The 21,538-nt window shown below is 40.7% G+C and overlaps 1 protein-coding gene across 2 annotated transcripts in view; it reads left to right on the forward strand.

The window, feature by feature from the left end:
• Positions 1 to 1,202: 1,202 nt before the first annotated feature.
• FRMPD4 (FERM and PDZ domain containing 4) overlaps positions 1,203 to 21,538 on the forward strand; it is a 203,852-nt gene continuing 183,516 nt past the window's right edge. The window contains exon 1 of one of the 2 annotated variants that reach the window (XM_081907517.1): positions 1,203 to 1,580. In XM_081907517.1, coding sequence (XP_081763643.1) covers positions 1,540 to 1,580 — 41 coding nt within the window. In that variant the 5' untranslated portion in view covers positions 1,203 to 1,539. The remainder of the gene's footprint in view (positions 1,581 to 21,538) is intronic. The other variant, XM_081907515.1, reaches the window with a different exon arrangement.

Consider the following 21,538-nt stretch of genomic DNA (forward strand, 5'->3'; position numbering starts at 1 on the left):
CCTTCGCCATCCACAGCTGCAGCTGTTCCCCAAGGTGGCAGCCAGCAGGAATGGTTTCTAAGGGGATTCCTGACTGGGGCTGCTTTCCCTTTGAGGAAGGAGGGATTGTTGTTTTTTTACTGCTTCTATCCTCTTTCCCAACCAGCAAGAGCTGCTGATCTGCTTTTCCTTCAAAATGAAAGAGAGGCTGTGAAGCACTCAGGGTGCTTAAAAATAAATGTGGCAACGTGAATAAAATATTGGGGGAGCAGGTAAGCCCCGCACCACATACAGTGGTACCTCGGGTTAAGTATTTAATTCGTTCTGGAGGTCCGTTCTTAACCTGAAACTGTTCTTAACCCGAAGCACCACTTTAGCTAATGGGGCCTCCTGCTGCAGCCGTGCAACCGGAGCACAAATTCTGTTCTCATCCTGAAGCAAAGTTCTTAACCTGAAGCACTATTTCTGGGTTAGTGGAGTCTGTGACCTGAACTGTATGTAACCTGAAACGTATGTAACCTGAGGTACCACTGTAATCGATTACAAGATGCAGTGCAAGCACACCATTTGCATGGCAATGCCCATTAACTTTGGGGGCACCAAGCACCCTCAAATATTTTTTATGGGGGGGCACATGGGCATAGACAGGATTTTTGTTAGGGGGCATGTCAGTTAAGTATTTTTATTGATTTTTATTTATTTAGGAGGGGAAGCTTCCCCCCTGCTCCGCTTGGCCCCTAGGAGTTGGCTTGTATGGCGCCCGTTGACTCTCAATCTTGCATCTCCAAGCACAGCTCCATTTTGAGAAGGGGCTCGCTGGCAACTCTCCCGGGGACTTGTTTGCCACGGTGCGAGTGTCTTGCAGCAACAAATGAGAAACACCGTGTGCCTACCACTGAGCAGCCCCCTCCAAGATGGCCTCGCGGGCTGCTATGACAGGGAGAATCCTGCGCGCCTGAGGGAAGGCAGTGGCGGGCGCGAGGCAGCTGGTGGGCCCCGTCGGCAGGTGCACGGGATTAGCAACAGCTGCTGCTTCCCCAGCTGTTGGCTGAGGCTCCGGGCCGCGCGAGGCGCCTTTCTTTCCCGCCCCCTGAGAGGAGGCTGCTCGCTCGCGCCACAGCAAGGAGGCTGCCGGCTTCGTTGCTGCGCCGAGCGGGCCTCTGCGCAGACGCGGAGGCGCTTCCTCCCTTCGCCTAGCCGGCCTGACGCCTCGCCGCCTTAGCCCCAGAGCTGGCCGGGCTGACGGGGGCGCGCGTGCGCGGGGAAGCAAGCAAGCAAGCAGGCCAGGCGGCGGCGGCGGCAGCAGCAGCAGTTTCATTGCTATCGATGGTGCCGCCGCTGGGAGATGCTGCACGCTCAGCTCGCGGCCGGAGGGGGGTAGCAGCAGCAGCAGCAGCCACCGCCACCGCCTTCGTCGCCAGCTCCTTCTACCGAGGCAAGGATTGCTGCTGGTGCTGGAAGAGAAGAGCCATGCCTCCCCTCCTTCCTGGCATGGAGCTGCTGCTGGAGTGAGCGGGCGAGCGGGGCACGAAGCGAGGCAGAGCTCCGGCGGCTGCATGGATGGATGTGTTTAGCTTTGTCAAGATTGCCAAGCTCTCCGGGTAGGTCCTTCCCTCTCTTCACTGGGTCTTTCTTAGGTTGTCTCAAATTCTATCAGCTTCCTCCTCCTCCTCTCTTGGTCACTCTGGTCCATTTGGGGCGATGCTGGGCGTTTGGCGCTGGAGAAGCGGAAGGGAGTGAGAGGTGAGTCCGCGAAGCCCCTTCAACTTCCTCGCCGCTCCAGCGAAGGTCCTGCGTTTGCTGGCGAGGGCGCCCCCTCCCTCCTCCCGCCCGAGGCAGCTGCTCGGGGCTCCTGTCATGCAGCCAGCGGCTCCCTATGTGCGCTGCATGGATCATCATGTTGACGATGCTCCTCGACAGGGGAACGTGGGATCGGGGGGCTTGGACAGTGGTGTCAGAACTCTTTGGCTGAGCTCCAGGTGTAGGTCCTCTTTAGGTCGTGGGCGATTCCCGCACCAGCACTCCAAAAGCTGGTAGGGTGACCCTAGGTGGAGAAAGACCCTCCCCAGCCTTAATTAAGATGCCCCGAAGACCTGATTGGATGAGAAGGAAAGTGGATCCACAATTTTACGGAAAGCATTATATAGTTTTTAGAAATCTTGTGAATTAACTTGCAACCTGGTCTTGGTTAACTAGCTACCCCCAACTTGGTTACTGAACTATGGTGGTGGCTCCTTGGTTATCAAGCTGGCATTAGTAAATTAGAAATGTTGCGCACTAAGAGTTGTGGCTTTTTTTTTAAGAGAAGATGTGTACCAATGCTCATGCCTTTCAGTCCTGCCTTGCATTGGTACCAGCTGATCAGTGATGAGGAGTTAATTGTGTCCTTACTTAGCACAGCAGGTGGAAAATGCATCTTTCCAGAGGATGAATTGATGTGTCTGATACATTCCACCTCCCTCTTCTCTTCTCCCAATAGTAGCTGAATGTTGATCTATTGCTGAAGAAAGGAAAGCTCTTTAGAGAAAAGTTAGGCCTAAGGCTACACAGAGGTATGCATGCACAAGGAAGCTGAGACCATTGAAAGCCATTTCATTGTGGTTAAAAAAACAGGACTAGGCTTTCTTGGGGAAAAGGTGTTATGGAAACCACAGACATTCTCAAGGTTGTGGTGTGAAAGTGGTCCACCACTTTCATGGGTTTTGATAAGGATAATCTTACTAAAGGGTTTACTTTAGATTGCAACACACTCCGAGTTGCTACTATGTTCATATATGCTGGTTAACATGCCATATTTACCACTGGTCTTTAGCCATTTCTGAGGTTCTGACTGGAATGAGATGTAGTCAAAGAAGAAGACTCTTGTTGCAGAAGTACAGTGGTACCTCTAGTTATGAACTTAATTCGTTCCAAAGATCCATTCTTAACCTGAAACCGTACTTAACTAGAGGCGTGCTTTCGCTGATGGGGACTCTTGCTGCCGCTGCACCACCGGCACACAATTTCCGTTCTTATCCTGGGGCAAAGTTCTCAACTTGAGGTAACTCTTCCAGGTTAGCGGAGTTTGTAACCTGAGGTGTTTGTAACTCGAGGTACCACTGTAAAAAGCAGATACGTTATATCAGGGTCTTACAGGTTGTGCACCTGACAAATTGACAAATGGTTCCTTTATAGTACAGTGTGTACTAAAGTTGGAAAATGCCACAGGTGTGAAACCATATTAAGCCAAGCTGCCTCTCCAGTGAAAGCAACAAAAAAATTCATTGTCTGTATACCCCCCACCAGTATTTTCAAATTATTTCTACCCAAAATATCCCCATTACATCTTCCTGTGTCAATTGCTAAGGTTTTTAGCTGTGTGGGTAACCTAACCTATCTTAGAAGCTACATTGGTATACTATAAATGGCCTTCTGAGGGTGAGGTAATAATCAGGTTTGAAGCTATACCTCTCATGTGATATTTGCAAAGTTGCTTAACATTATGAAAGGACCTGACCTATGATGTGCAACCTTATGATTGTGGATTATATCCATTTTATGCTTTCAGAGTCATAAATGATAATTATAACACTTATCTGTATAATGGAACGCCTGATCCCATCCTAAGATTTGCATACTCTAAAAATTTATAGATAGAAATACATCAGGGGGAAAATTTAGATGAATAAATTGGCTTCTAAAATACATCTGGTATTCCTTGTTCAAGATGTATAATATTTTATGATCATCAAATTTGATGGTGGTGGTTAATATCGCAACCATCTGAATTTGAATAATGGGGATCAACTGACTAAAAATTGGATGAAAATCCAGAAAAGGAAGAGAGAACTTAGAGGTAGAGGGGAGCAAAGGAACAATGAAGAGATAGGGGACAGCAGAGACCTGACTGAAGGAGAGCAGATGAGGTGGTGGGGGAGGGGCAAAGAAGAATGATGGAAGCAAAAATTCTATGGGAGGAGGACTTGAGACAGGGGAAGTTGCGGGAAAATGTGGGGCAAAGTCCTCAGGAAGTATGAATTGAGGGTGAAACGTGCCTGCCAGATCAGAAGTAGTCTTTTTATGGCCATGTTTCCATGAACATACACTTCCATCATTTGGTAGGCATTTTGCTAGTTATTCCTTGTTGTGTGTACGTCAAAATTCTAAGCATACTTACTTTGACGTAAATTTAATTTAAATCGGTGGGACACATGCTCACATAAGAGTGCATACAACTGGAATTCTAGTTTGTTCTCAGGCTTGTACATGAATTCAGATGTGAGACTGATCCCTCACAATGCAGTTATCCTATACATACTTAGATGGGAGTTGAACTCAGATGCAGGATTGCGATAACCCGTAAGGCCTATTTCTGATTTTCTGTGCATGAAACACATTTAGTGATAAAAAAACAACTGATGAATTGTTCTTTAAGACACAGGATCGCTTCAAGTGATAACTGTTATAGTCATGGCATTAGAAGGTCTATCGCTTGACATCCTATGCCCTTTTAAAATGTGGGTTTTTTGTGGGGAGGGGTTATTGGATTGTTGTTTTTATTTTTATTATGGATTTTGTGGTTTTATATTGTGATTTTATTCTGTAAACTGCCCTGAGACCTGCGGGTATAGGGCAGTATATAACTTTAATAATAAATTTATCAATTACCGTGAACAGTCTTCTTCATATGCAAGGAGCACCTGTGAATTAGGATAAAAACTTCCGTAGGTGAACTGGTTGTGCTCATCTACAAATACCAATATAGGTCTATCTAACTTAAAATGGTCTCTTTTTTGCCTAAAATTTTAGCTTTGTTAAGTGTTGTCTGGTGGTGTGGAGTACAAGATTGTTCCTTAGAGGCAGGCTAATTCAAATTACTTGAACTCAAATGCATTGGTTTTTAATGAAGCTTACTCCCAAGTTTCTGTGGAACTTAAGCAGCAGACCCTTATTTTTTTTAGGATAGTTGATCTGAGATCTTGCCGTCTTCTATTATTTCATGGGTAGTTTTATACCATTTAAGGACCATAAAACAGGGGGGGGGGGAATTCTGTAGCAAGTTGTGATGAATACAGTTGCCTTTATGTCACATTGCACATGTTGCCTTATGTCAAGTCAAATTGTTGATCCATCTAGTCTAGAATAACAGCAACAGCCAAGGATTTTAGACCAGAGACTTTCCCAATTCTTACTGGCGAAGCCAGAGATCAAACATGGGACTTTCTGCATACAAAGCATGTGCTCTGCTACTGAGCTATGGAGTAAATAAGTAAACAAACAAAAAAACAAACAAACAAACAAACAAACAGTGTGCATGTATGAGAACATGTTTTAAGTACTGTAAAAGCTCCCCCCCCCCCCATGGCCCAGGAATAACTTCACAACTGATCGCATTTTATTTTTCTGCATAATGGAATTAACCACATATCATCTTTTGAGGGAACATAATGCTAATTTCAGTGGCCAATTTGCTTGTGTTTGGATTTATAAAATTGTTTCTATTAAAAATAAAATAAAATGTGTCTTTAGAGAAAGGAAAACTGCTGATGATGTTAATGACTTGACACAGGGAACGAAGCCTGGGTCAGATGCCCCCTTGATGTCTCTGGAAGCAGAAGTAGTTTGGGGTGATCCCCTTCCCTCATTCAGTTGTTTTGAAAGCCTTCATTCAGATATGTCAATATTCTGGACATAATTAAGCTTTGTGAATACAATTGAAATTGGTAGTTGATTGCCTGCCCACACATAATTAATACTTAATTAATGACACAGTAGTGACTCAAAAAAAGAAGAAGAAACAACTTTTCCAGTTTATTAGTTTTCCCAGGTGGAACGGTTGTTTATAAGCTGCTGTAGCAGCACCAGCGCAACTTCTCTCTATAGATACAAGCTAGGGAGTTTTGCTGAAAGATATATTTTGTTACATACATTGCACTGTTAAAGTCCTATCACGTGGTTTGTTTACTCAGAGGTAAGCTCCATTGAGTTCTGTTGAACCTACTTCCAGGAAATTGCATGTAGGATTGTAGTTTAAATCTACAATCCTATGCTGAGTTATTTACGTGGGAGTTAGCCCCAAAGAATGCAATGGGACTTGCTTCTGAGTAGTTGCTGTTTATGCTGGATTTATTTTGAAGCATTTCTGTCTCCAGTTGCTAAATAAACTACACACACATTACTTGTTAAACTGAAGAAGTGCTCTCTAGAATGCTCAACATTGAAGCTTTGCACATGTAGCATAAAATTCTAAGTTGTGTTTTGTTGGTGTACTGTACCATATACCTTATGTTGTATTTAAAAGATAGTGAAGATAAAGCCTTTAATTGTATTTGTTAAAGTTGTGGTGCCAAAACTTTTTGTGAAGCTAAAAAATGAAAAACAAGACCTTTTTTGTAGTGATTCCAAGATTACAGAACTCCCTTTCCATGGAAGTGTAGAACTCTGCAGATCTTCAGCTGTGCAAATCTTTAAGTGAGCTTTGGAAAATTATTTCTTTTGGGCTGCTTTTTCCTGACTTAGACTTTTATTTTATGAGCACACATAAAAGAACTTTTTTTGAATGTTTAATTTTTCAGCTGCTAGAATATCTACGGATGCTTTATTTTTAACTGCTCTGTGTTTTCTTTTTTGTGTTGCCACCTAAAATTCTCTGGTATGTTTTGTGTTTTTCTTATATGGAAGCCATTTTGTGTAAGTGGTGCTTGAAAACATGACATAAATAAGTTTATAAGCAAATTTAGCCCCAAAGGGCTATGTTGTTTAGCCTTCTTTCATTTCCACATACTTCTGTCATTCAGAAGTTGAGAATAGGTCTTCTGCAGTGCTAGAAGGGGACATATTTGACCAGTGACTTTGAACTAACTGGGATTTTACTGCCAACTTTGTGTGCCATTTGCTTCAAGCATTATATGATAGCATTTAAATCTAGCCTGGCCATTATGGAATGTTTGATAAAGAGGGGAAAGGATTGCATGGGATTTGCTGGATTTTATTCAGTGTAGGCATATGCCAGGAAAGAGCTTGGTTCTATTTAGGATCAATTTGTTCTGCACTTAGCACTGTTAAATTGACCAAGACGATTTTAGTGCTAAGGGTGCTTTTCATTGCCTGTAACATGGAGACACTTTGAAGGTAGGTTTTTCTTATTTAGTGTCATTTTCAGTTATTATGGTATGCCAGCCAATTGTATTTTAAGCCTGAGCCTGAAATTATAAATGGATTGTAGATATTCTCAGGTCTGCTGGAAAGAATTGATGTTCTATTGCATTCTCAACAATTTTCTGAAATAGGGATTACTGTGTATATCACAATTTAGCATCTAAGTGATGAAAGTAAAAAAAAAGCCAGAGTGGATACATGTAAAGATCCGCTCTTTATTCTCTAAACTGACAGTGCATGTATAAACTGACTATGTATAAAGTGAATTAATGCACAAGATCAAATATGAAAAGGTAGAAAAAAGGGACTCTTCAAACAAGTAGGGCTACTCTTTAGATATGTTTATATACAGTTGAGGGACATCATTGCTTAAAGAGCCCTCCTTCTCTTGTCTGCAGTTTCCTTGAAGTAACATGCTCCACAGCACCTTATCCAATTTATGGTGGCATGAGCGGCTGTGGAATAGAGCCACAAAAGGATGCATGGGAGCTCGTTCTCTGTTGTGTATGTGTCTAATGTTGCACGATTGTAGAGGAGTGGAACACCATGAAATGCAGTATGTACAGCTCTTGGCATCTCTCTACACCAATCAAATGTATGCAAGATAAGCACATGACCATGCACAAAAGCACCAACTGGCTAACATCTAAGCAGAGGATCTCCACTGCTAAGAAGAATTGGGAAGGGAAATCACTTTCAGTTAGAACCTATACGGTGCAAGCTTTTTCAGAAGTCCCCCTGAGCTGAACTGAAATTCCCCTGAGTGTGCTTAAGAGTATATACTGCAATGGAAACATCATAAAATATGCTGACCAATCCTTCAACAAACTTTTACAAATGCTTTAGTGTTTTCTGAAACTCAACTTCAGTCTTTTCCTAGTTTAGAAGATAGCTGAGATAAATGTGAATAAATAAAAGTAACAACACAATAATTATAAATAACACAGTCCTAACCAGGCCTACTCAGAAGAACGTTTTGCTGAATTCAATGGGGTTTAGGATTGCAACTTGATAGTTGGATAAGTTCTAAAAACAATAGCATTATTGTTCCTCAAAAATTTATATTTAAATGATAGACGTTGAAGATTTTGGATTGGATTAATAGCAGAGCATGAACAAGCTGATCAAACATGTTCAGTAGAATCTTTCATTTCCCCACTTTTTATCAGCTCACCCATACATAAAACTTTGATTTTATTGTGCAATTTGTATATATTTGTATTTGTTTCTCGTCTATGCTGTATGCCACCTTGAATTAATGTAGTTGAAATGTGTAATATATAACTTTATGAATTGATTAATTAAGTTAAATATTTTTTAAACTAACCCTCATATTATAAATCTACTAACATATCTTTAATTGAAGCGTTAGGCCTATTTGTAAACATGGTGAGTTTCCTCAAGTGCCAGAAGATGCAACATTTTTTTAAAAAGTGTAAAATATAATATATATTGAAAGTAGATGTGAATTTTCATAATCCACAGAGGAAGAAGGCAACAACCCTAAGGCAGAAACTTAGAAGGATGAGAGAAGCCATACTGTATACTTTTGGCCTTGGGGCAGTTATGTTCTTCTGGAACAATTTTACTGCTTGGGTTACAGTGTGTAATTAATTTTAAGGAAAAGACAACTAGATGGAAGAAATTTTACTACTGAGTTTAGCAGAACAGCTGAATGCAAAATAGAACCAAATTCACCTTCTCTACAGAGCTGGGTCAAGATTGCAAGCAGTATGGCTGTAACCATCACAGATTGCATTTATTCAATAGCATAGCTTTGGAAATCAATACAACCCTTGCCAGACACTTTGAACTGGAAGCAGAGGCAGATATAGGGCAGCACAACCGGTTGCCCAGCACAGGCTACAGGGGCCAATGGGCACTGCCTTGCTTCTTCTCAAAGCCTAGTTAGCACTTACGCAGTTCTGGAAAGGAGTTGTGAGGACACTATGACCCTGCCAGAGCCTCACTCCTCCTTTCCAAAGCCTGGCGCCTCCCTTACCTGACTCTGGGAAGGCAGCTTTGGGATGGGTGAGGTGTGTATGTGTGTCAAATATTGGTCTTGCACAAGGCGCTATATTACCAAGGTCCACCCCTGCTGTATTGACCGCGTTATCAACTGGATTCATAATACTAATACAAAAAGTTTACTCATGCAATATAAAACAGTCAGTCAAACAGTCATTCCATTTGATGTATGCCTGTAGGTCTGAAAACCATGTCCCCAAACCTCAAGTGTTAATGCACTGTTTGCATACCATTCAAAATTGTGCCCTCCCTACTTTTTCTGCTTACCTCCTAATGTGCATGAGTCCCATTCTTATGAATTTCTCCACTTGGACACAGTTTTTTGGGACACCTTATTCAGAACAAGTCTATTGTGATCTCTGTTGAGTTGGTGGGGATTTTGGGTAGTGTGTTGACAGGAATAGTTGTTTTCATCTTTAAAAACTGTTGGAAGCACACATGTATTGAGCATGCTATAGAGAAGAATCTGGTATTACCATCCGTAGTATAGGCTGATCCATTAGAGTGAATGAGGGAGTGCCCCACCAATGTTGGTTTGCCCTTAGCCACCCACACCTTCCTGCCTTTTTACTTACAGCCAAACCTTAGCTGTCAACTTCCTCATCTCAGTGTTGCCCTTGTAGAACATAGCAGCGAGGGGGAATGGAGACAAAACCAGAATTATTTGACTCCACCTGTCATTGGCTCTGGCTCCATCTACTGTTAGCTGCTGTACTAGTCCCAGTGGCATCAACACACCCTAAATATTTCTTCATTATCTAATGATTTAAGACCTGGGATGGGGCAGGGGCGGATAGGATGCTCTTTAAACAGGAGATTTTCTTGTTAAGTACTAGGGATTAATGAGTTTCTCTTTCTGAAGGAGTTGGGGGGATTATTATGCTGTTGTCTGCAAAGGAAATTGCTACTAGAAAATTTTGGAGCTTCCACAACAGGGCCAAATAATGATTATGAACAAAGGAAGAACATCTCTCAGGTGAGGAATTGCTTTATGATAAAGGCATTATAAGTAAAGTTTCAGGGTGCAAATGCTGTTTTCTTTTAGCAGCACATCTGCTAGATACAACCAGTTTCTTCTAGGTTTTACTGCAATTAGCGGACTTCAAAAGCTTGAAAGAGAGGGAAATGAGTACATTGTTCTGGTAAATTCAGGTAAAAAGGTGAAGCAGTTATGGAGAAGGAAGCTGTTAGAAAGTAGGACTGCTTGATAGAATACATGTGGGGTAGGGGTAAGAAGCTCACTAAATTCCCCATATCTTCAAGGAATTATTCCTTTTAGTCTTGGTAGAAATTATTTGGAGACTCCAAATGAGACTCCAGAGACTTTTTTTAATATATTAAGTCCATTTTTCAAGGAAACTGTAGATAAAAAATTCAGTTCCAGATATGCCATATGAAACTTTAATTGGAATTTTTATGAACGAGCCAAAGTAGGGCTTAAGAAGGTATGAGTCACCAATAACGGGGAAAAGTTATTTCTGGTTTGACTTTGAATTTCGCATCATTTTTCATCAGTGCTTGTTAAAAACATTTTCTTTCACCTTTGTTCCATAGCTTGCGCCAAACTTTGATTAATAAAGTTATACAAAAAATCTCACTCACTCACAAATTATTTAAGAATTACTCATTGCACATCTTACCTTAAAATGTGCACAACCCTTTAATGTAGGGTTTCTGAAGGAAATGTGAAGAGTTGTTAAACATTCTGTGGGAAGCTTCCGCTTTTTGTGAGAGACACCTAAAGTATCTTGGATGGATCCTTGAACAATTGTTTTCGGGGGGGGGGATTATTGTCAAAGGATATTCTGCCTCTTCCATAGGTGGTTTGCCCCACTGATCTTTTGTTTCAGTGAATGTGTGACTCCTAGAATCTATATGGTTGCTAGACCGGAATTGCTATTGTTACTGTAATTCTTAAATTATTTCACAGTGATATGTGAACTTCCTTGCACCCCAACCTCTCTGCCATTGCTGGGGTGTGAAAAGTGTGTACCGATCTTTCCATTAAGGAGCTATTGCTAAGGATAGTATAACTGCCACGAGGGCTGCTGGACAGCTAAAAGAGGATTAGGAGGTCCTGCAGCCAAAGTATTGTGGTCCTATGGCACTTTTTGAGACTTTTACAAATAATTTTAACCCAAGTGCTATGTGTGACTTGCAAGGTTCGGAAGGCTTTATAAAAGGTAAAGAAATCCAAGAATGTTACTTATGGCAAGGACTTTTCTGAGGCACTGCTTCTTTTCTCTTTTTCATCTGTAGCAAATTGTTCTAGTATAGTGTGTGTGTGTGTGTGTGTGTGTGTGTACATTTAGATATTTCTCTAGCAAATTCTATGTAGGTTTACAAACCCTGGTAAATATGCTTCAACTCAGTGGGAGTAAGTTCTGTTACAGCTTTGTGTGCAGCTTCCATTCATGTACCTTGTTTTTCTATTGTCACACTCTACTATGGTTTTTAAACCCTAGGAGAAAGGGAGCTTAGAAAGATTTGCAATCCAGTGCATAAGGGTGCTGATGCAAAAATCTAGCAAGGGATTGATTTTTAGGATTGCCTTAACCATCTTAGCTTCATATAGTATACAGTAAAGTACTTACTACGATATTTCATGCAGCACTTACTACGATATTTCATGCAGATCATTACAAAGAACATTAATGCTATAAGTACTAAAAATATAGTCTATGGTTTTTAAGATGAATTCCTCATGTTCAGTATTATCTAGTCAAATGGATGAACCAATCAGCAGCTGCCCATATATGTGTGTGTGTGTGCGTGCGTGTGTGTGTGTGTGTGTGTGTGAGAGAGAGAGAGAGAGAGAGAGATCAGGTTTTTGTTTGTTTTGCCCTAGTGCTGTTCCATTTTATCACTGATCAAATTACTTTTTGCAGAGAACTATAGATGTGCTAGCTAAAAATGGTGGTCATAGTCATGCCTGGAGTTGATTGTGTGATGGCATAAGCTTAACTTCTAAGGCATAATTCTGTGGTGGGATTTTGCTAAAATTGGATAGGGGTAGAAAAGGATAGGGGAGATCTTAGGAGCATAGCATTTTTTAGAAATCTCATGATCACTGGAAGTGTCATCCTGGCCTTCTGTAGATTCTAAAAATTATTCAAATATATTTTAACAAAGTAGATGTACCCGTGCATCACATTGTTTAGTGAGATGTGTATGAGGCTAAGCTAATATTAGGCTTGCACATTCTAACCACCTCTCTTCTCCTCTGGCCTGGTTATCAGGAGGGCTCCAAAAGCTTCCATGTTTACTCAACAGCGTCTTGTTGTGTTGTCTAAATCAGCAAACTGTGGTTATATGAACTGGGGGGGGGGGGGAAGTCACTGTGAAACCATGGTTTAGTGTTATACCTCAGCATGGACATTATCTTTTTCTCTGGAAGTAGGATGCAGGAGATGAGTGTCTTAGTAGAACACAATGTATGTTGGATTGGGTGTGGAAGCTTAGCTGCTCAATTCACCTTTGTTACTTAGTTCTGTACTGATAAAGCAAGCTGGGTGGCCTGGCTATGAAAGGAAAATATATGCGTGGCCAATAATTTGAAATAAACTTTTGGCATGCTATTTTTCAGTGTCAAGATTAACTACTGTTTCTACTTCACTTTGGTTCTTGTGTGGATTTATATATGTTGAAATATATAACAAATATTTTATGTCCCTAGTTCAGGGAAGGGGAACCTATGGACCTTCAGGGGCTATGGTTGAATTCCGACTCCTGTCAGCCTCAAACAGCATAGCCTGGGCTAAGGATGTTGTTGTCCAACAACATCTGGAGAGTCACAGGTACCTCATCTCTGCCTTCCTCCTCTGTTTCCTGCTTCTCATTTCAACTGTTTTCTCTTGCAGACCTCTGGTAAGGAATGCACCTTTGATACTGCATACAAATGTTGTGTTATACATACCTCTTGTGTCTATTTGAATGTAATCCCAAAGAAATACAGATTTTGTGTAATGGTACTTTTTCAGAAGTAAGCATTATATTTGTATAATGTGGATTTTATCACAGGTGATTTGAGGAAGCAACTTTGTGAAATTTCATCATATTTGAGGAAGTTAAAACCTTCATGATAGAGTAGCTTGAAACCTCACTTTGTTTCATCAGCATCTCTTTATTTTTCCATTAGTATATAGAATTATATATTAAATTCCATTAAACTATAGAAATATATTTTCTATAAACATCATGGCCTGGTTGGGCTTTCCAAGGCTTTCCTTAAACCATAATATAATGTGTTTTTTTAAAAATGCTATCAGTTTGTTCACTGTTACAGGTCATTATTATGATTATGCATGTCATGATTATGTACATCTGATGACATGGAAGATAATGTTAACAGTGAGAATTCGACTGCATTCTCTGCAGTCATCTGTGTAGTTGTATGAATGAACATATTTTTCATTTTATGGAAAATCTATTTCTTTCATTTATGCTGCTACTAATGTTTTTATGTTTAAATTCATGACCTATTAGTCTCATTATAGCAGGCCTGTCCTGGTATTGCACCAAGCCAACTGTATCTTGCCAGCCATGTATTGTGACAACCAGATTCTTAATACACACCCATTTTGAAATCCTAGAAAAGCCCCCATTTGGGTATTATGGGTCGAATGTTGTGCTAACCTGCATTACAATAAATGATAAATATGGTGTCTGGATATTCTGGCAGGGTCTCTTATTTGTAACTTGAATTCCAGTTGCTCAACATCCCAACCCAAATGACGGCTAAAAATGCAGTTCCCAAGTCACATTGTTTCCTCTAGTGTCAATTAATTTCTTTTGCTTCTGATATCTTTGAATACTGGTGCTATCTGCCTTGTTCTATGTGATGATAGTGCATAGGGATGCTCTGTTTTTAATGTGTTAAAAGAAACATTGTATATTCAGTCCTATATACATTTGTCTGAGAGTGAGTACCTTTGAACTGAATGGGGTTGATTCTGAGTAGATATTTATAGGTTTGCGCTGCCAATAATACAACTTCAGAAAAAGGCACAGGCCAGGGAAGTGGGGACTGATTCATTTATTTTCATTCATTTGTTGGCAATATCCAGTAGCTACCTGTCCCTCAAGCAATTACATTTCATATGATGGACACAATACTAGTTGGTGTGTGAAGTGGGGTAAAGTGCCCTTTCTGCAATATAAAATTCTGCGTTATAGGTAGTTGCAGAATGTGGTGCAGAAGTACTACCTTTGAAGGAAGATGCTCTAATCTTGCAGAATAAATCAGCGAGATCTTCACATTTTATTGTATGCAAAAGCAGTCATGTGGAACAAGTTGCTTTCCTCTCTTTGCTATTTCACTTTTTCTAGTACACTTAACTGCTTGATTTTCTTTCATAGTGCCCTACTTTCTTTGTCCTTCATTAGTTTTTTCCCCTCCTCAGCCCACTCAATCAGCTTTATTCTGCCAAATCTTCATTTCAGCCACACTGTGTAATCAGGATAGCTTGTTAGTTCGTGGTGTTTGTCATATTAATGAATGCTGGAATTTGCTTAGTAGACTAGTATTAATCATCCACCACTTAAAACATGTGTCCCAAACACAATATGGTATAAGAGGTTGTCTTTTGGGGTGGGGGTGGGGGAGGGGGAGGGAAGGGAAGGTAGACATTCATTATCAGCAACATATTATAACTAATTTGTTGGTGTCACTTGGATATATTCTTTTTGTTTTGTTTGAAAGAGTATCTGGAAGAAAAATCCCATTTGCAATAGAGCCTTCATGGCAATGAGTTCTGTTAGCAAAATGAATTCTCCATGTAAAAGATAATTTGTAGAGTCATATTGGCATGACTTTTCAGGGCTAGACTGCATGTGATACTTAGTCATGTGTAATTTGTCCACAGTAAAGTGGAGTTAAGGCAAAAAAATGTGGAAACTGGTACTGGGCAGTGGTATCCTTACCCATTTCTGGGTTGCGTTGGTTTTCCCCCAAATCATCCCTCCCTAGCTGCTTTTTGTTCCCCACAGTCAAAAGCAATCAAAGGGGATGATTCTGAGTGGGGAAATGGCTTAAGGGGAAGGAGTCAAGACCTCTCTTTCTTATTTGCATTGGTCAAAGTCACTGGGAACAAAAGATATGGAACTTAGCATCATCATGGTAGATAGAGTTTGATCCTTGTTGTATATCAAGCTCTTGGAATCTGGCATTTCTGTGCGCTTTGACACTCGTCACAGTCCTCCGTGCGCCGGAAGTGGTTTAGTTCTGCTGGCCACATGACCCGGAAAGCTGTCTTTGAATGAACGCCGGCTCCCTCAGCCTGAAGCGAGATGAGCGCTGCACCCCGTAGTCGCCTTTGACTGGACTTAACCGTTCAGGGGTCCTTCACCTTTACCTAGATTATAATTCTCTCATTGATAATTTGATAATTACTCTATATGATTTATGCTGTATTTGCCAGCCGCTTTGGGATTCATTTGAATAAAAAGCGGAATAGAAATATAATAAATCAAAATCAAATCAGTCATTAATTGGCAGTGCTAGGCAGGTGCAGTTTCAAACCAGCTCACTCAAACAAAAACATGCTATAGAAATTATTATGCATTTGATCTTTTCTGCCTCCCTCCCCCCTTTTTAAACCAAACTATGGCTCCTACCATAAACCAAACTATGGCTCCTACCATAGATCATAATTCCCCTTTCTTTTTTACACTTCCAGGATATGTCTGGATAACTTCTATTCATACTGCTTATTTTCCCAACTATGCTTAAAGAAAATGTGTGTGTCCTTTTCCATAAGTTCTCCAGATTTCCAATGGAATATTCTATATATTTTGGGCCTGTTTAATCATAGATTCAGTTCTGTACCTTTTAAAATATGATAGAACCTTTTTGAGTACTTTTCTTTAAAGGAAGGTCGATGTAATGCAGTCGTTCTTGCTGTAATAAAATTCACTGTGCTCCTTGTGTATTTTCTTATGTTGGAAACTTCTTTCAATAGGATGCATTTTAACAGCAAGACAGATTTCCTTCTCATACATTTTTTTACCTGGTAGCACCTGCATATTCTAGCCTAGGCCTTTCTAAAATTTCACAGAGCAATAGGAATTGTTCTCTCTTTTCACTGCTATGGGTGTCTAAAACCTGCAGAAATAGCTTTTCTAGTAGATTGGAAAAGATAATAAATGTTCACATTTACTGCAGGACAAGGCCAAACAAAATGCATCTGATTCCAAATCGAACAGCACTCGAAAGAACATAGCTGTCAAAATATTTGACAGTTTTAACGAAAAGGACTTGAGAAGACTATAGTACCGGAAAACATTGCTTTCTGAAAATAGACCTCTAGTGAAGCATATCACCCTAATTGAAAAGTAAAAAAGGCGAACAACTTCTACCCTCAAGCTTTTTGATGTTTGAGTCAGTTCAGATAAAAAAATCTGTTTTCTCTGCTTATTTAAGACGTATTTGAAACAGAGCAGAGAATTGCTTTTAATTTTTGATAGAAAAAATGTTACCAAGAATTACTTAAGGTTGTTTTTTTTGTTTTTTTGCTTTTATTTAGCTGCTGATAAAGAGAACATTTATCAGCATTTATAACAATAAATTTGGCATAGCCAGTGGAGCTTGGGAATATTACTGGTTTGTTACCCATCTGTCAGCAGTAGGTGATGGGGCAGAGTCCAAAAAAGAAGCCAGTCAAGTTTGCCGCTTTCAGGTCTGGCATTGAGGCAAACCTTCATTTCTGTTAGCACTCAGCAACACTTTAATTCTATATTTAAGATCACTTGAATAGGAAGCAGCTTTTTCTAATATTATGTTTGATTTTAAGTTGATTTATGGTTGTGGTTGATTGTGGTTTATTTAAAAGGCCTAAGTTGTAGAGTATAAAAACAGACTATTGAGTTGGGGGGGAGAGAGAAATAGCAGCAGTAGTATTATTTGGACTCAAAGTCCTTCACCAATAATCTCTGTTGGTAAAATAATGCACTTCATTGGCGCTCTGGGCGGTATCCAACTAAAGTGTGGAAGGAGCAACCTCTGCTTGCACAATGTACTCTCGTCTCCCCATGTGCACCTGCACCATGCCCAGATCTGCTCCAGAGGGAGATTTCTCTGGATGGGAGAAAACCCAGAACATATTTAGGAGGCGCATGAAGCGAGGGATAAAGGGGAAATACTGCTATTTTATCTATATGCTTTTCTTAATTCTGATCTGTGACCGTAATAAAGTTCATTCAGTACTGTACTGCAAGTGGAAGGCATTCTCATCATGCAAGCAGTTACTTAGTGCAACTTAGGATACAGTCCTATATTTGAAATATTATACCTACTCAACACGGAGTTTATTATTACAGTTACAGGAAATATGGTATTATAAGGAGCTCAAGGTGGTATACATGGATCTCCTCCCCACAGTATGCTCTAAAAAGTCCTGTGAGGTAAGTTTGACTGAAGGACAGGGACTGGCCCAGTGTTGCTCCAGGAGCTTCATGGCTGAAGGTGGATTTGAACTCTGGTCTCTCAGTTCCCAGTCCAACACTTCAACCTCCATGCTACACTAAAGCTCAGGTCCCCTCTGCTGAAGAGGTGCTTGTGCCCCAAATGTGTTGGGCTTCCTCCTTTTTATTAATATTAATGTTTTGCGTACTACATTATTTACATGTTTCAAACAAACTTTAATAAACAAAACTCCAGAGTAGAGAAACTTCAGTGGCCTGATGGCTGAGCTAGCACTTTCTTTCTCATTATTTTTATGAAGTTTGTTACATTCTTTAAGTATCCTTGTACTGTCAGTCTTAGTATGAGAAACAAAACTGCATTCTGGACCAAGGAGATATCATATAAACAACATATATGTCTGTGTCTCTGCAGTGGCAGCTTCCCAAAGTTTACCATTCCCGAGATTTATAGTAAAAGTCTTGTTGCTCTTTTGTTGTTAATATGAGCCTGACAGCAACTAATATTAATTTAATCAAGTCTTTAAATGCCAAGCTTTCCCACCTCCACAAGTAAAAAAATGCAGGGTATTTTTTTGAAACCAGTTCCCTTGACTCATCTGCTGTGCCCAAACTGAGGCCTTAACAGGCATGAGACATTCACTAGTTTGTTCCTGAATATTCATTTTGGAAATAAAATAACTGAAATGATTAATTAAATTAGTTGACTTGGATATTGATTAATCAGTTGGTCAGTTCTTCATCTGTGACTGGATGAGTGTAATTTAAGTTCCTACACCAGTACAGTCCCTCTTCTTCCCAATCCCTAAATTATATCTCTTGACTGCTTTGTAGAAGGATGGATGATTCAACACAAGTATCAGGAGGTACTGACTCCAGATTAATTTGGATTCCTTGCTTTATATGTCATAAAAGTGCACAATGTGTACACATGTGCATCCTTTGATCCTGACACATCTATTTCCATCCAGACCTTGTCTTTGCTGCCTGGTATCAGATGAATTAACTGATGCAACTACAGGTAAGATGCTTCCCAGTTCTTTGGCAGATGTGGAATTCAGCCCACTTCAATGGATTGTCCTTCTGTACAGTAAATCACAACCACCCTTTTAGTTTGGAAAATCAAGTTGCTAGTGGAAATTGTACTTTTTGCCAAGGAACAATTTGGTAGATATGCTGTCCTCTTACCTGACCCCTTGGGTAATATCCAATGCTGTGTGAGCACTGTTTCCCTTGTGCAATGGGAAGGCCCCTCTCCTCTCCTCCCCTCCCCTTGTGATTCCCCCAGTCTTCCCCAGAGGATCCCTAAGTCCTGTGGAGCAGACCTTGAGGGTGTGCATACAGATGCAGGGAAGAGGAGGGGGTGTTCTTTTACACAAGTTAAACAGCAGCATTGGATACAGCCCCTTGTGTTTATTTCCCCAACCTACAGTGTTCCATGAGAAGATTACTCTGGGATGTATGAAGTTAGTTATTCTTAGGTATATGATTTAGTTCACTATCATTAAAGACAACTTCAGTGTTTGAAGGTAGAAGTAATCACTGCATCTAGCGTAGCATTGATTTTCCTTCAACCTATCGGTAGTAGATTTTTTTAATGGGAGCATAAATGCTCTTAAAAACAGACCACGTAAGAAAAAAAGATAGGAGAACTGTGATGTTAAGGCAGAGAGCACATTGAATTAAGCAACTTATTGTGTTACAGCTACAATTTACAAAGAATGATTTAGGAAAACGATGGAAAACGAAACAGGAAATAGCATAATGGGTTCAATCCAGACTTAATCCACTCCATTGTCATTTTATAAACGTATTGTGAAGACATATTTACAATATGGTGTATATTTAAGAAGGGGATTCTTTACCATATTGTGCATGAAGTATTAGTTTTAGAAGCACCATGACTAGTCTGTGATCCCTCTGTATGATTCAGTAGGTAGGGCTCAAATCTCTTCATATGTTAATATCTTAATGCTCCATTGAAACAAACTGCTGTTTACTCTTTGTCAAGTGCTATATTTAAGGTCCCTGCCTTGATTTTGCCCTTATTAGCTCACATTCTGTGGGAAGTGTTCTGCAGTTTATAAAACCCTTATTCTTTCAGTGCAATTCAGTTCTTAATGGCAACAAATTAATTGATAGTTGCTTGATTGCCTGATGTTTCCTTGCTAAGCCAATAGATGGAGCACAAATCAGAAAGTGAGATAACTGAGCGTGAACTACTGCCAGGGAAGCTCATGCTATGAAAAGCGTATGTACACATATGAGTGCAACTGAAAGGAATTACAGCTGGCCTGGCCACTTTCCTCCCTTTAATATCTGTTGAGATGATAGATGATAGATAGATAGATAGATAGATAGATAGATAGATAGATAGATAGATAGATGATAGAGATAACATGGAATTCGTGCAACTTGGAGATAATTGTATTCATTCCCTTACTGCAAGAGGGATGCGGGTGGCGCTGTGGGTAAAACCTCAGCGCCTAGGACTTGCCGATCACATGGTTGGCGGTTCGAATCCCCGCGGTGGGGTGTGCTGGCTTGCCAGATGCAGCTTGACACACTGGCCATGTGACCCGGAAGTGTCTGCAGACAGCGCTGGCTCCCGGCCTATAGAGTGAGATGAGCGCACAACCCTAGAGTCTGTCAAGACTGGCCCGTATGGGCAGGGGCACCTTTACCTTTACCTCCCTTACTGCAACTATTTGTGGTTAAAGATACTAAGTTTGAGTTCTTGTTGCATTCCATTCCATTTATTTTCAGTTTTGCTCTTGTTGACTTGGTGCTGCTCTATACAGGTTTGAGCAAAGGAATGGACTCTGTTCTCAGATATGTGCTACAGTCTGTGGTTTGCAGTGGGAAGAAGCATAAATGGGCAGTGCGTGTACCAGATGGGTTCAGAGTCCCCATCAAACGTGTGCTTGTTGCAACATTGCAGAATCTCATAGAGTGATCTCTCTCTCTTTCATTTCCTCTCTGCCTGTCTCAGCTTCCTCACCATACCCATTCAATTAATACAAATCAGAACTGATTATTTTCTTATGTATTCCTGGGTTCCACCACTTTATCTATTTCCATTTTTCTTCTCCTCTAACCCTCCTTCTCGTCCTCTAGGCTCCTCCAACACCATGGCAACCACCTCTCTCTCTCTCTCTCTCTCTCTCTCTCTCTCTCTCTCTCTCTCTCTCTCTCTCTCACACACACACACACACACACACACACACAGCAGAAGGCAGAGCAATTCCCAGTGGGGAAGTCTACAGAACAAGAGTTGACCTGTACTGTTCAGAAGGCTACATGAAAATAGGCTACTCCACCGCTATTCTGTTGTTGTTGTTTAGTCGTTTAGTCATGTCCGACTCTTCGTGACCCCATGGACCAGAGCACGCCAGACACTTCTGTCTTCCACTGCCTCCCGCAGTTTGGTCAAACTCATGTTCGTAGCTTCAAGAACACTGTCCAACCATCTCGTCCTCTGTCATCCCCTTCTCCTTGTGCCCTCAATCTTTCCCAACATTAAGGCCTTTTCCAGGGAGTCTTCTCTTCTCATGAGGTGGCCAAAGTATTGGAGTCTCAGCTTCAGGATCTGCCCACTCAGGGCTGATTTACTTAAGAATGGATAGGTTTGATCTTCTTGCAGTCCATGGGACTCTCAAGAGTCTCCTCCCGCACCGTTATTCTAGGCTAATGTAAAAAACACCAGAATCTGAGCATATTTGATAATCAGGCAGACACATGTATTAAGAAGAGCAAAATAAACTGAACATGTGCCCACATGTTTAAAGCATAATTCTTAGGAAAGTGTAGTGGTAGTTTAGAACACTGCATCTACTGTTCGTTAACACATTGGATTGACTGTTACTTTTAAAGGATGTGTGCTGCAGTATCCTGGAGGAAAGTTGATGGCAGACGTTTCTTTATCTTGAAATGGTGATGTTTAACAGCCCAGGCTCTTTCCAAGTAATAGTTAGAA

The sequence above is a fragment of the Podarcis melisellensis genome (genome assembly GCF_964234715.1).
Source record: "Podarcis melisellensis genome assembly, chromosome: 4".
Classification (NCBI taxonomy): Eukaryota; Metazoa; Chordata; class Lepidosauria; order Squamata; family Lacertidae; genus Podarcis; species Podarcis melisellensis.